Below are 16,846 nucleotides of genomic sequence, written 5' to 3' on the forward strand. Positions count from 1 at the left end.
ATGAATCTGACATCTAGTAATTTTTCGACTTCTACTTTTGTTGCCAGACGTCTCTCTTGTCCCAATTTTCTTTTCTTTTATGAAATGTATCTAACCTCTTTGTATATGGACAACTTATGGACTGCTACCTAAGGGTCTATGTCGAGCAAGTCTGCGGCTGACCAGGCGAAGAAGTTGGCGTTGGCGGTTAAGGTAGGTGTCAGGACATCGCGGTGTTCTTGTTGTAGGCTTGCTCCTAGTTTGAGGGCGCGACTAGTGGAGAGCTCCAAGTTTATGGTCTTTTCAACTGGTTCAATGCGTGAATCGCATCCTATTCTAGGGTCAAGGTCATCACCGATAAAGCTATTCCTGAGCCGGGTAGGCGCTCAATGTTGTGGGTTTGGAGGATTGGTAGTTGAGGTCGTAGGCTCGCCATAAAGCATTATCGCGCAAGCCGCTGGTCGCCATGGATGGTAATGATGTCGCCGGATGGGGAGGGGAACTTCATGGCTGAGTGGGGCGTGGAGATAACGGCTCTAAGAGTGTTGAGGGATGGGCGTCCTAGAAGGACGTTATATGATGTAGATGCTTCTACGACGAGAAAGCGAATAGGTATGGTCTTAGTTTGAGGTCCCTCACAGAACACGGTGTAGAGATCAATGTATCCGCGGGTTGACACCTTTTTCCAGAGAAACCATAGATGGGTTCGCCGTAGGGAACCATTGTAGTGGGAAGATGTTGGAGTTTTTTGGTAGGTGGTCCAGTAAAGGATATCAACTGAACTGCCTTGGTCTATGAGCACCTTTTTTACCGCAAAGTTCTTGAGTTCGACGGTGATGACCATAGGATGATCTTGCTATTGATCGACACAATGGAAATCGCCGTCAGTAAACATGATGGAGGGCATTCAGTGTCTGTGGTTGGAGTGGGTAATGTGGTTGATGGACTGGATGTTGCGAAGGTATTTCTTTCTAGTTGATGAGGTGGAGCCACCGCTGGCGAAGGCCACAAAGATAGTCTTGATTGTGCCGCGTAGGGGCGATCAACTTGGTTGACGTCAATGCGGGCTAGCTAATGGTCTAGACGATCATTGGTGTTTGGTCAATTAGTGTGACGGGTATCGCGCAGGAGTTGTCGGTCCATCTTTTTTTACAAAACGGTAAAGTGGTCGGCACGAATCAAGTCTTCTATTTTATCTTGAAACGTCTTGCATTCATTGGTGGTGTGGCCATTATTTTAGTGATATTTGCAGTATTTGGTCATATCGGCGTTCGGGGGTTCAAGGTTTTTCGTGGTGGTGGGATGAGGTTGGCCTGGAGCGTTTCATCGAGAAGACGTGATCTGGGGACGTTTAGTGGGGCGTATATGGAGAATCGTGGTTTGTCTGCACTGGTGGATACGGGTGTGTAGTCAGTGCAAAACTTGGTGCGAAGAGTCTTCATCTCCTCCATGCGGATGTAATTCGCAACATGCAACTTAAGTTTGTGCATGGAGGCTAGAGGTCGGAGGTAGACGTTGTCAACGAATGGACCAGATTTCAGGGTTATGGCCATACACTATAAGATCATTTATTGGGTGAGGTTGGGCATGCGGAGGGCGATCCTACTAAAGCGGTCGATAAAGGCCCGCAGCATCTCATCTCTTTCCTGTCTGACGTTGATGAGGGATAAGGGTGTGGCCTGATATGGGCAGCTACCGGTAAAGTGGGTGGTGAAAAGGTGGGAAAGGGTGTCAAAGCAGTCAATTGAGTATGGGGGAGAGAGGTGAACCATTCTAGGGCGGGACCTTTGAGGGTGGTAGGGAAATCCTTGCAGAAGACGGCACCGTCACATGTGTAGAGGGCGACATGGGTGGGGTACACCTTAAGGTGTTCATCTAGGTCTTTGTCCCCAGCGTAGCGGTCTAGTGTAAAGGGTTTCCACTAGCTAAGGAGGGGTGTGGTAGTGATGACGTCAATGAAAGGGTGGCGACATTTGGGTTGGTGTGGTGGTAAGGGATGTGGTGGTATGGGATGTTGGACGATGGTGGGGAATGTGATGGTGTAGTGGTGAGGAGGGATATGAGTGGTGGGAAGGGTGGCAGCAGGGTGATTGGCTACAGGTTGTGCAGGGATGGTGGTTGGATGATGGGTGGAGATGATGGGTGTTTGTTGAGTGGTGGTGAAAGTGTGTGGGGTGGGGTTGTATTCACTTTCTTCTTAACTGGGTTGGTATATCGGGGATTTGTTATCCTTTGACAGCTCTTTACCCTTCCCCTTCTAGGTAAGATCAGCTTCAATTTTCCTTCTCAGTCTAGAGTTTTCTTGCCTAAGCGCTTCCATCTCGTCAGCATTGCGCTTTTTCAAGTCAGCAAGTTCTTGTTTCATTTTGCTTGTCCCTCAAGGATAGCGGCCAAGTCCGGGGTGTTGCTTGCAGGCATAGTAGGGCTTGCCTCCGGGTGTTTCACAATTCCAGCTCTGCTACGGGTGGAGACCATTCTCGACAGTGTTCGAATTGCTTTGTAAGGTATCAATTCGTGCCCCATGGTAGGCGCTAATTGTTCCTACGGAGAGGGCTCCAACGATCAAGTCAGCAAAAAGGCTCTCAAAAGTCAAATCTCAGATTAGGGAATTAATGAAAGTTTACCTTTAATTGTTGGGGTCCACATATATTTATAGAGCCATTAAATGTGTTTGTCCCTTCTTGTGAGCTGGGCCCCTTTTTGAGTCATTTTGGGCTAATATCCATATTCTCTATGGGCTTGGGTTGAACCCAAGTTCTGAGCGTCTGTGAGAGGCCTAAGTCCGGAGTTAACGACCCTATGTTCAATATGACACTCTATAGTAGGCGGCCTGGACCGCTATATGATCTTTTTTAATCGGTTACTCATATATTGCTTCTATTTGTGGGGCTATACCTAAGCGGGTTTGGCCGTGTAGTTATGCCTAGGTACAGTACATGTCCTTAGATACATTTTAGTCATAAATAAATAGTTCTTTTAACATATGCAAGTTACACACATTTTAACAATTATTAAAATTTTTTTCTAACATATTTTCAATATATTTATTATGTGAAAGAATGACTTGTATTTAAATTATTACTTTTTTATATATTATTTTTTCCTTTTGTGATATCTATTTTTTCTAATATATTTTTAACATTTATTATGTTAAAGAATGACTTATATTTAAAGTTATTAATTTTTTTCTATATTATTTTCTGTTTCTGATATTTAATTACTTAGTCATTATTAAATTTTAAAAATTATATTTTATTTGTACTTCTTAAGATTATAAATTTAAAAATTAAAATTGTCAATTGATAATAAACTGTGATCAAACAGTTTTATTTTTGAAAAGTTTATAAATAAAAAGTTATATTTATCATGTTTATATTAAATAATAATATAAACATTATTATTATTAAATTTTTTTTAGTATGTAAAAATTAAATTAATGTTATCTAATAAAATATAATGTTAATGATATGTACATAAAATTTCATATAAAGTCTTACATTATTATATTTATAACCGAAACAATTAAAATATTGTTTAATAATTCATTTCAAAGGTTTAAAATATATATTTGTAACCAAAAAAAAAGTTACACTACTTAATGTAATGATTTTTTTTTACATAATATTTAATTTTAGAGGTTTAAAAAATATAATTGTGATAAAAAAAACATACTTCTTAATACTATAATATTACGCAAAAACATGTCAAACAATATAAACAACTAAAATGCTAACATGAAACATGTTTAACACATAAAATATAGTTAACGTAATTGGGTTAAAAAAAATATATCCATTCATGTTTAACTTTTGAGGACTAAATGTATAAAAGTTTCGGACATGGACGAATTTCAAATTCGCATCAAATTTCAGGAACTAAAAATATACTTAACCTTAGTTTTAGTAAGACCAAAACAAAAGGTAAAAGATAAAAGCTAAAAATCTAATTGTCTTTAAATATACTACTAATGTATTTAAATTGTCATTAAATGAGTGTAAAAACATACATTAAACATACATTGATTAAATGAGCATTGATTATACCAATCTAGAAATACACATCAATCGAGACTTTCCATACCATTATTAGACGAGTATAACAAAAAATATTACACGAGTCTAACAATATATATTAGACGAGTTGTGGATACACTAATTAGAAGAGTATAACATAAAGATATTTGATGACTCGTTCCAAACATTGATTATATAAGTTTATGAATACTTTGATTAAATGAGTTGTCGATGAATTGATCATACCAGTCTAGAAATACATATTAGACAAGTCATTCATATATTGATTAGACGACTCTAACAATATACATTAGACAAGATTTTTCATAGACAAATTTGATGAGTTTATTAATATACATTAGACGAGTATGTCCATTTACTAGTTATATGAATATTGCAATATACATTAGACGAATTTTTCATACATTAATTATACGAGTTTAGTAATTCACATTAGATGAGTTTATCCATGCACTGATTATACAAGTACTTTGTGCATAAAACATAAAACAAGTAATTTCATACATTAGTTAGACGAGTCTAAGAATATACAGTAGGTGAGTCTGTCTATTCACAAATTAAACGAGTCTTGCAATATACATTAGACAAGTTTGTTCATACACTAATTAAATGAGTCTAGCAATATACATTAGCCGAGTTTATTTATACACATATTATACTAGTCTATTAATATATATTAGACAACTCTATCCATTTTTTGATTAGACGTGTCTTGCAATCACATTAGACGAGTTTGTCCATACACATTAGATGAGTGTAGCAATACACATTAGATGAGTGTGTCCATATACTAATTAGACGAGTCTAACATTAGATATTAGATGAATCTGTGGATGCTCTGATTATACATGTCTAATAATTAGAGCTATCAAAACGGGTAACTCGACCCGTCCCGGCTCGACCCACAACGGGTTGATCACTTAGTGAGCCAACCCAACCCGACTCACTTATTAGTGAGCCAAAAAAATTTGAACCCGACTCGACCCACCACGGGTTGATGGGTTAAACGGGTTGGCTCACGAGTTCACTTAATTAAAAAAAATACAAATTTCTAATTTTGTTTCAGTCAAAACTAAATTATAATTTTAATTAAAATCTAAATAAACTTTAATATAATCGAAATACAAACCAAAATCAAAACAATACAAATTATCTATGTGTTGGCTAAAAAAACCTAACATGACCCAAATACAAAACTCAACTTAACAAAAAACACTTGTGTAACCATTTATTTGCACCAACCCAGCTCACCACGGATTCAACCTGGGTGAGCCGGGTTCTAGGTGAGCCTCGTCAAAAATTAACACATTGAAATTTGTAAAAAGATTTCAACCCAACTTGGTCTAAACCCGTGGTGAGCCAGGTTGACTCGCGGGTTCCAACCCATTTTGACATCTCTACTAATAATACACATTAGACCAAATGTCCATACATTGATTTGTATTTATAAATAATATATTCCACATATTTTTACATAGTTTAACATTTGTATTTTTAGAGAGTTTATTCTATATTTTTTAACATGTTATATTTTTTTGTAATTTTACAAAACTTACTATTTATATTTTTACATATATTTTGACTTTCTAAACTTATGAATAGTTTTCACGTTGTTTATATTTAAAATTTAATTATAAACTTGAAATTATTATTATTTTTTAAATATCTTTTAATATAATATATATTTAAATATTTTTTTAATATAATATACATTTATCAACATAAAAAACACACAAATAAACATCAACATGTGTGTATGCACGAGTTTAAAACTAATTTTCCTTAGAAATATTAGGTTTATGAAGGGATGACAACATTTACTTGGATAATTTTAATAGAAATAGTGACAAGTCAGAAGAGGAAAAAGGGGAAGTAAAAGGTAGGAGGAACTTAGATTATTTTTTTCTTGATTTTCTTTCTTGCTTTCTTATTTGTATGTGATATAAAACGAGTCTAAATCGGAGAATAAATTTTATTTAGTACGATAGTGATAACATATCAATATATTCTTGTTTGGTAAAATAAATATATGCTTATGTGTGGTGGTTCAACAAAACAAAAGATAAGAGACTTTACATGTAAGACCAATCACTTGCACTGATTAGACGGATCATAAAAAAAAAAAAACTAAAGTTTATAATAACATAGGTGACAATTATATATATATATATATATATATATATATATATATATATATATATATATATATATTAAAATTTATAATAACACTTATAAATTTATTTTATTCATTAACTCAATAAAATTACAAATATTATAAAGTTATAATATAATACTATATTAAATAAATATAATTAAAAAAATTGCGGACACATGAATTTTATAAATGTACCAAGTGATGGTCGTAGGTATGAAAAGAACCAAAGTGGATATACCTAAGGATAACAGCGGGGTAGGGTCGGAATGAGTTTCATTATCTCATACTCATCTATGTAGAAAAAATTCATCCTCATCCCCATCTCCAAAGATAACGGGTATCAAACATTTGTCTCATTCCCATCCCCACTAGATAACGGGTATAATCTCGTACCCATACTCGTACCCGTTTTTTTTACTATTTCAATATTAATTTTAATTAATTTTTATAAAATAATAAAAAATTACGGGAAATGAAACATAATATTATCAAATATTCAATATTAGGAGGATGGTTATTTTTTCGATATCAAATACTTTTAAATAAATTATAATTGTTTACATTTTAGATTAGAATACCAAATAAAATTTTATGAGAACCAAAACATTTATTAAATTTTCAAACTGCAAACACTAATGAAACCTAGTTGATAAAATTTAAAAATATTTAAAAAAACATATAAAAGGAAAACAAATATTCAAATTAAAATATATTTTAAATGTTTGTTTACTTCATTTTTTTAAAATTCTAATGAATCTCTTTTTTATACACTAATAAAAATGATAATACACTACTTGATAAAAATGACACAAAGAAACAAATAATAAACATAATAATAAATTTTTTACATAGATCTTGTATCTTTTGAACTCCAATATATGTTGAAGGCTGATAAAAAAATATTCATGACAATTATATTAAATTTTTATATTGTAGTAAATAAAAGTTATTTATATAATTATAGTGAAAAAATTACAGTATGATTGATAATGAGTTAGAAAATAAAAATAATTACATAAAATATATCGAAATAATATTTTATATGATGAAAATAAACAACAAATAAAAATATTAAAAAATTAACAAATGTGTGTCTTAAAAACAATTTAAGAGACTATTGAAAGAAATTGCATAAACGAAAACAAAATATATAATTAAGGGTATGATAAAATGAAAAATGTACTACACGTAGGCGGCCTAACTTGATTACAACCATGAGATCCGCCTACACAGCCCCTTAAGGACGCAAATGATAATAATGTATGACGAACAATCAATAGTAAGCGACCTTAGCCGCTAACTTAAGAAAATTGAACGAGAACTTGATAAACCTAAAACACTACCAACCAAAACCCTAGGGCCCACAATAACCAAACTGTGGGACATGGGCTTGGCCAAGGCCCATATGCGGCCCAATCAAAAGCCCAGTCCGCGACGTGGCTAGACATAATTAATAATCTATAAATATGCATGGACCCCACAAATTAAAGGTACGCATTCAGTAATCCCTTAATCACAAGATTTGACTTTCTGAGAATTCTTAGCTGACTTGAGTGTTAGAGTCTCCTCCACAGGTAACCCCTCCCGGGTCCAAATCGGTCCAAGCCGGGACACCAGCAGATAGCATATGCAAGCCGGAAGAAAGCTTACTAGAGAGATTGCGGATTGAGGTAAGGTGGTACTAGTGTCTAACATCTCTTATTTGTTCTCCGCAGGAACAATTGGCGTCCACCGTGGGGCACAAAGTAATACTTTCCGGATCAACCCGCACTCTCTCGAAGATGGTTTCTACCCGCAGCAGAGCTAGAGTCACCAAGCAAACTGAAGCAGGTCCTGTACCACCTGCCGGTACCACCTCGAACTTGGCCGCTATCCTTGAAGGCCAAGCCAAAATGCAACAAGAGCTAGCTGATCTGAAGAAACGCAGTGATGATGAAATAGAGGCACTCAGACAAGAAAACTCCTGACTAAGGGGGAAGATTGAGGCTGATCCCACCCAAAAGGGAAAAGCCAAAGAAACGTCAGAAGCCACAAAGTCCCCGGCTTTCCAGCCTAGTGAGGAGGAAAGTGAGTACAATCCTACCCCCCGCACCTTCACCACCACCCAACAAACTCCCATCATCTCGACCCATCATACACACTTCCACCCCACCCTCACAGGGCACCCTACAACACCTACCCCCGCTGCCACCTTTCCTACCACCCACATCCCCCCTCACAACTTTACTTCCACCCTTCCCACCACCCACATCCCACCTCACAACTTTACCTCCACCTTTCCTACTCTCATCCACCATCTCATTCCACCTCACCCGCTACCATCCCAAAAACCCAGGTGCCGCCACCCTTTTACCGATTTCATCGCCAACACCCCGCTCCCTGCCCAGTGGGAACCTTTCACACTTGACCGTTACACAAGCGAAATCGATCCAGACGAACACCTCAAAGTATACATAACATGTCGCCCTCTACATTTCTCACGATGTCGTTTTCTGCAAGGCCTTTCCAACCACCCTTAAAGGCCCTGCCCTCAAATGGTTTACCACTCTACCCCCATACTTCATCGACTACTTTGACAACCTCTCCCATATGTTCACTACTCACTTCGCCGATAGCCGCCCACATCAAACCACAACCCTCTCTCTCCTCGGCGTCAGACAAGAACAAGATGAGACGCTACAAACCTTCATCGACCGATTCAGCAAGGTTGCCCTCCGCACACCATACCTTAACCAAGAAATGATACTGCTATGTATAGCGCTCACCCTCAAACCTGGCCCCTTCGCCAACAACGTCTACCTACACCCACCCACATCCATGCACGAACTGAAGCTTCGCGCTGCAGACTACATCCGCATGAAAGAGATGCAAACCCTCCACATGAAGTTCTGCAACAACTACACACCCTCCACCGCCACTCCCCCCTAAAGAACCTTGACAACCTCGCTCCACCAGATACGCACCCTTGAGCGTCCCTAGATCCTGCCTTCTCGATGAAGCTCTACAAGCCAACCTCATCCCACCACCTCACAAGACATCCAATCCTCCCAACGCTGACATGACCAAATACTGCCGCTATCACCGTAACAACGACCATACTATAGACGAATGTAAAGCACTCAAAGATAAGATAGAAGAATTAGTTTGTGTTGGCCATTTCCGCCGCTTCATCCGCAGAGACAACCACCCACATCCTTCACGATCCGATCACTGACATCCTCCCCATGACTCTCGTCGCGACAGACGTACTCCCCAACCCACCAGTCATGACCCACAACCTGCCCGCACTAATGTTGCCCCAACTGACCCCTCACTACGAGACACCATTAACACTATCTCTAGCGGCTTCGCTAGTGGAGGCTCCACCTCCTCGACTAAAAAGAAACATCTTCGCCACCTCCAGTCCATCAACCACATCACCCACTCCCACCACAGACGTCGCATGCCTCCCATCACCTTCACAGACAATGACTTCCATGGTGTTGATCACCAGCAGGATGATTCCATGGTCATCACGGTCGAACTGGAAAACTATGCAGTCAAGAAAGTGCTTATCGACCAAGACAGTTAGTCGACATCCTATACTGGATGCCATGGTTCCCTATGATGAACCCATATACGGTTTCTCCGGGGAGAAGGTCTCAATTCGCGGGTACATTGACCTCCATACCGTCTTTCGTGATGGCACTCAAACCAAAACAATCCCTATCTGTTTCCTTGTCGTAGACACGCCTACATCATACAATGTACTTCTCGGTCGACCATCCCTCAACACTCTCGGCGTAGTCGTATCTACACCTCATCTAGCCATGAAATTTCCCTCCCCATCTAGAGACATCCTTACCATCCACGGCGACCAACGGCTCGCGCGCGAATGCTACATGGCTAGTCTACGACCACAACTACCCATTCTTCAAACAAAGAACATTGAACGTCCACCTGACTTTCACATAGCCTTATCTGGAGATGATTTGGACCCTAGAGTAGGTCGCGATGCACGTCTCGAGCCTCTTGATGAAACTTTACCCCTAGAACTCCCTAATGGACGCACCCTCAAAATGGGCACCGGTCTTTAACACGAACAGCGTGCAATACTCACATCTACCCTCATCAGCAACACCGACCTCTTTGCCTGGTCTGTCGCTGACTTACCCGGCGTTGACCCTCAAGTCGCGGTCCACAAACTTTCCATTTACAAAGAAGCCAGATATGTCTCTCAGAAAAAACGGAAGCTTGGTGAAGAACGTCGAATAGCAACAAAGATCGAAGCCAACAAGTTACTTAACATAGCTTTCATCGAAGAAGCCCACTACACCACCTGGTTCTCCAACGTAGTTCTGGTAAAAAGGCTAACGGTAAATGGTGAATGTGTGTTGATTACACAAATCTCAATAAGGGCTGCCCCAGGGACGCCTACCTCTTGCCCAATATCGACCGGCTAGTTGACGGTGTCGCCGACAACAAGGTCCTCACTATCCTAGATGCATATTCCGGATACAATCAGATCCCAATGGCCACAACTGATATGAACAAGACCGCCTTCATCACAGACGACGCCAACTACCTTTATAAAGTCATGTCGTTCGGTCTCAAAAACGCATGAGCCACTTATCAACGGTTGATGGATAAAGTCTTCAGCCATATAATGGGCAAATGTGTCGAAGTATACGTCGACGACATGGTTGTCAAATCCCCGAGTCATCACCAGCACGCTCAAGACTTATCCGTAGTGTTTTCCACATTACGGCAGTACAACCTCTGCCTCAACCCCGAAAAATGTGTCTTCGGCGTCGATCGTGGTAAATTCCTTGGCTTCATGCTGACACAGCTAACCCCGAGAAATGCAATGTCATCATTGAGATACGAAGTCCCAACAATGTCAAAGAGGTACTACGCCTCATCGGTCGTCTAATCGCCATATCCCACTTCCTACCCAAATTAATCGAGCAAACTCAGCCCATCATTCAACTACTGAAGAAATCTGCAATGTTCTCTTGGAACGACGAATGTGAGCAAGTTTTCCAAAACCTCAAAAATACTTTAACATCACCACCCATCCTCCATAAACCAAACATTCATCAACCCCTCCTTGTCTACATCACTGCCATGGATCACACCGTAAGCGCCGCACTAGTCCAAGATGTGGATGGCACTCAGCACTCTGTATACTTCGTCAATCGAATCTTGCAGGATCCAGAAACCAGATACCAAATGGTGGAGAAATTGGCTTTATCCCTAGCGCATACAGCGCGACGCCTACAACATCATCGTCAAAACCGATTACCCCATCCAAAAGATACTCTAGAAGCCAGACCTTGCCGGTCGCATGTCGTCTTGGGCCGTAGAACTATCCGAGTTCAACATCCGCTATGAACCCCACGACCCCATTAAAGCTCAATGCCTCCTCGACTTTGTCAACAACCTGCAACACACCCCCGAAGAAAACCTGTGGACACTTTATGTTGATGGTTCTTCGAATCCAAAGGGGACAGGTGCCGGTATTATCCTTGAAGGCCCCAACGACATCCTCATAGAAAAATCCCTTCATTTCGCCTTCAAGACATCCAACAATCAAGCCGAATATGAAGCCATCCTCGTTGGTTTATCCCTCGCCCATAAAGTCGGCGTCAAAACACTTATGTGCAAAACCCATTCTAAACTCACAGTGGGCTATCTAAACGACGAATTCCAGATCAAAGACCCTACCCTCCTGCAATATTATCACCTAGTCTGAAACGTCATTCAATCTGCTTTTGAACGAGTATGCATCCAACACATCCCTAGAACTGAAAATGTCAGGGCCGACATATTATCTAAACTAGCCAGTACTAAGTTAAAGAGCCGACATAGATCCATCTTACAACAAACACTATCCGCACCATCCACAACAAACACTTGCCTTGACCTAGCCCAAAACCAAGCCAACAATTGGACAACTCCCTACATCTTGTACCTCCGAACCGGTAACCCCCCGCTTGATGCTAACAAGAGTTGACTGGCTAAAGCCACCAGGTACACGATGATAGGAGATGACTTATACAAGCGGGGATACGGCCAGCCACTCCTCAAATGTGTCACAGCCGAACAAGCCCAGTACATAATAAAAGAATTGCACGAAGGCATATGCGGATATCATTCCGGCACACGAACCATGACCACCAGAATCCTTCGTGCCGGCTACTTGTGGCCAACCATGGAGGCAGATTGCCACACCTTTGTCAAAAAGTGCATACCTTGCCAGAAGCATGGCAACCTCATCTACCAAGAGCAAGAACAACTCCACTCCATACTCTCCCCAAGGTCCTTCGCAAAGTGGGGAATGGACATTCTCGGCCCCTTTTCCCCAGGAAAAGGCCAAGTGAAATTCCTTATAGTAGCCATCGACTACTTCACTAAATGGATAGAGGCCAAACCGTTAGCCATCATCACAACTCAACAAGTCCAGAAGTTCGTCTGGAAAGATATCATATGCCGATATGGCATCTCATATACGATCATAACCGACAACGGCCGACAGTTCATAGGCAAAGAACTCGCCAAGTTCTACACCAGCCTCGACATCAAACATGTAACCAACTCTGTCGAACATCCGCAGACCAATGGGCAAGCCGAAGCAGCCAACAAAGTTATACTAGTAGAGTTACGCAAGCGACTGGATAGCGCCAAGGGCCGATGGCCAGAAGAATTAATAGAAGTGTTATGGGCTTACAAGTGTACCTCTAGTCAGCAACAAACGAATCTCCATTCAGCCTTGTATACGACACAGAGGCCATGATCTTGGTAGAAATTGGCGAACCATCTCTACGACCCGGATCAGAACCACCAAAATATGTGCACTCACCTCGACCTCTTATCTAAACTAAGAGACAAAGCACAAATACGCAACTTAGCAGCTAAACAAAGAGCGGCCAGAAAATACAACGCCAACTTATGCCCGCGATCATTCGTTAAAAGAGACCTAGTTTGGAGGATGGCCAACAGCGCAAGAAAGAAGGATGACAAGTTCTCCGCCAATTAAGACGGCCCGTTCCGAATTTGAGAGGATGGTGGAGGTGACGCTTACAAGCTTGAGCAGTTATCAGGCGAAGAGATACTGAATATGTGGAACGTGTCCCATCTCAAATTTTACTTTAGTTAGAATACTTACTATACCAAACACTTGTAACCCTGGGTGTACTCTTTTTCCTCACTTGGCATTTTTCCCTAAAGAGGGTTTTGCCAGGGAGTTTTTAACGAGGCACCCCAAAAATTATGAATAAAACAAAGGGTTCTTGATTACACGCTCACCTCTGCATCCAACCTTTATATTATTTAAGTTCCCCACCCTTATCACAAGTAAGCGGCCTGGGTCGAACACCCTTAACCTAATTTACATCGTGTAAGTTCCCCACCTTTCCCACAAGGAAGCGACCTGGTCGAACACCCTTAACCTAATTTGCAATCGTTTAAGTTCCCAACCAATAACACATTCAATAAACAAACTAAGTACATAGCGTCATTCAAACAAATGCGTTCACAATCAAACATCAGATATAATCCACAATATGATCACATTAACCGACAAAAAGAAATATTGTAGCAGTTATTACAAACTTAGAATGAATTGAAAAAACAAAAGCATCAAGAAAATTCATCCTAAGTCTGTTCATCACCACCCATTACGGTTTCTTCTTCATTCTTCTCGTCCTCAACCGCTACTTTCTCTCCTTCCCCCTCAGGACTTGACTTAACCTCATTGACAAGTTGTCCATCCACCACATCCTTATTTACATCAAACCTCGGATCAGCCACATCTTTATCCTTACAAAAAAATGATGCCTGTCTCAAGCCTTTCTGGAACCCATTAATATGTTCTTGAATAATACACCCCTTTAGATCCTCCAATTCCACTTCCAAGCCCTCATGCTTTTCCTTTAACTCATCATAATCAGCCTCAAGGTCAGCAACCTTAGCCTTAAACTTCTCCTCAGAATCCAAACACCTAACCCTCCACGTCCCTAACTTCTTCTTCTCTTCTCTCCACTCTTCCTTTTCTTTCTCCCACGCTTCCTTCTCCTCCGCGAACTTGTCGACCTAACTCTGCAATTCCTCCAGCTTCTCCCGATTCCCCTCCTTTAGTTCCCGTTGATACAACGACCCAACTCGACGACCTAATATCAGTGCCTTGCTGTTGAACTCCACCATAGCCTTCACCAAAGCATTAGGCTCCATGCTATCAATTGAGTTGATCAACGTCTCCGACACATTGATTTCAATGTCTCACCGAACAACCGTCTCCGGCAACTCGATCAATCCAACTTAAGGGCCTTTACCACCAGTGGATGATCCTGGCCCTAACAGCGCGGCCTAGACCTTCTTTACATCCTTTCCCTTATCGAGCCTAGCCGACAACTCTGCCTTTCTCTTGGTACCCCTGTGCATGTGTACTTCCACAAGGGATTCTTGCAAATTCGGAACTTTAGTGCTCCCAGCAGCTTTCGCCCTAGCCGCCTTCTCTTTCCTTAGTGTCTGAAAAAGGGTCAAATTTTTCTTCCCAAGTTGTGCCATATGTCCTGCATTATTCACACCAAATGCCGGTTAGTTCACTTAGACACATTAAAACATTTGAAATTACAAAAAGATACCTTCAATATCAATAATCGGATGAACCAAATTATAAACCCTAACTAAGCCCTTAGTGTGCAACCTATCAGTAAACTTCATTAGCACCTCCACCACCTCCTTATCCACCACCGATAACTCATCAGGCTTCATGTCCTTATATTGCCACGGGTTATCCATCCAACTAAAAGGAAATTTAGTACTCCCATCATCATTGAAGAAATACGGCCTCCCACCTTCCTTCATCACCACTTTGAAAAACCCATCTTTGAAATGTTTGAACGACTAGGTAAACGCATCCAGCCTACTTATACTCGGTATGCTCACCAAAGATAACCATGTTGTAGGTTGTTGCAGCCTTGTGTTGTAGAAATACAAAAACGCATGTGGAGAAGGTCACAGGTATAACGATCGGCAAACAACGCAAAAAGCTTGCAAGTATGGCCAACTGTTCGGGTGCAGCTGAGTAGGGGCAACATTCAATAGATGGAGTACCCCCATGGTGAAGTCATCCAACGATAGCCTCACATGCAATTGTGAAAAATGACACATATACATGTAGAAAAATTTATCAGCCTCTCCTTCCTGACCGTGGCAGACACGTTCAACAACGCTCACCCGTCCCAGGGACACTATATCACGGCTTACGTCCCTCCCTATGACATGAGTACAGTTCATCCATGAGTTAAGCAACCTCGACCATCTGAACAACGAAGATTGGTTTCGAACATCAGCAGCAAGCCATTCATAACCGGTCTTCGTCGACCAACTACTCTCTGCTATCTCCTCTTTAGGGTCTTCCCTCACTTCAGTTATCGTCTCCATAGGGATTCTTCCCGTCCCAACCACGGGGCTACCACTCCCCTCCTTAGATTGTCTACCTATATCTTCTCTAAACTGCCCACTCCCACTACTCGATGAGATAATGACACACTACCACTAGTACTAGACATACCTTTTTTAAGTAAGAAAGATGTCGGCAGGAACAAAGAACTAATCAGACAGCTCTAACGCACGCAAATTACTGATCTCAGAATTCTTACAAATGAACCAACAGAAACACATTCTCAATAGCACCCTCATTTATAAACATCGATCCAAAACGCTACAACCCCTTCCCGCCAAAAGTCATAGAGCATGCGAAATGTCATAATGTACACGAAAAGTCACAAACATCAAAATGACGGCGCAAAAGACCTCTGACATCTGTCACCCCTTCACCTCCCACAAACCTATTTAGATTCCAAGCCTTAATACTGTTCATCACACTTAAAGGCTGGGGGACTGGTGTACTACACCTAGGCGGCCTAACACAACACACAAACACTTATCATCCTTTGCCGCTATAGATACACCGGCACAGGCTGGGGGACTGGTGTACTACACCTAGGCGACCTAACCTGATTACAACCATGAGATCCGCCTACATAGCCCCTTAAAGACGTAAACAATAATCATGTATAACAAACAATATATGCGACCCAATCAAAAGCCCAGCCCGCGACGTGGCTAGACATAATTAATAATCTATAAATATGCATGGACCCCACAAATTAAAGGTACACATTCATTAATCCAATAATCACGAGATTTGACTTTCTGAGAATTCTTAGCTGACTTGAGTGTCGGAGTCTCCTCCACAGGTAACCCCTCCCGGGTCCAAATTGGTCCACGCCGGGACACCAACAAATAGCATATGCAAGCCGGAAGAAAGCTTACTAAAGAGATTGCGAATTGAGGTAAGGTGATACTAGTGTCTGACATCTCTTATTTGTTTTCTGCAAGAACAAAAAATATCTTAGAGATTTAAGAAACCTTTTCAAATATCAACATATGTATATATGTGTATATGTGTATACGTGTATATGTGATATACGTGTATATGTGATATACGTGTATATGTGATATAGGTATATACGTGTATATGTGATATACGTGTATATGTCATATACCCCTCCTTTTCCTTTTGACCTGAACTTTGTCTAAAATAAAAATAAAAATTAATTTCATAGTTTTCGGTATATCTTTTTAGTATTATTAAAATATATATGATAGGCTCCCGCCAATTTCATTTGGC

The 16,846-nt window shown here is 40.5% G+C and overlaps 1 protein-coding gene across 1 annotated transcript; it reads left to right on the plus strand.

Moving 5' to 3' along the window:
- The first annotated feature begins 9,761 nt into the window (after positions 1-9,761).
- LOC114165238 lies at positions 9,762-10,771 on the plus strand. The gene is made up of 3 exons (XM_028049896.1): positions 9,762-10,151; positions 10,254-10,523; positions 10,565-10,771. Exons 1-3 carry the CDS (start codon positions 9,762-9,764, stop codon positions 10,769-10,771), a joined length of 867 nt encoding a protein of 288 aa, XP_027905697.1.
- The last annotated feature ends 6,075 nt before the right edge of the window (positions 10,772-16,846 follow it).

Source organism: Vigna unguiculata, chromosome 10 (assembly GCF_004118075.2).
Source record: "Vigna unguiculata cultivar IT97K-499-35 chromosome 10, ASM411807v1, whole genome shotgun sequence".
In the NCBI taxonomy this organism is placed as follows: domain Eukaryota; kingdom Viridiplantae; phylum Streptophyta; class Magnoliopsida; order Fabales; family Fabaceae; genus Vigna; species Vigna unguiculata.

What these genes read in the sequence shown, in the direction of transcription:
- LOC114165238 (XM_028049896.1), top strand. Translation starts at nt 9,762, where the DNA reads ATGGTTCCCTATGATGAACCCATATACGGTTTCTCCGGGGAGAAGGTC. An exon ending in GAGATGATTTGGACCCTAGA is followed by an intron (nt 10,152 to 10,253) that starts GTAGGTCGCGAT and finishes TAACACGAACAG; the next exon opens with CGTGCAATACTCACATCTAC. An exon ending in TTCTGGTAAAAAGGCTAACG is followed by an intron (nt 10,524 to 10,564) that starts GTAAATGGTGAA and finishes AATCTCAATAAG; the next exon opens with GGCTGCCCCAGGGACGCCTA.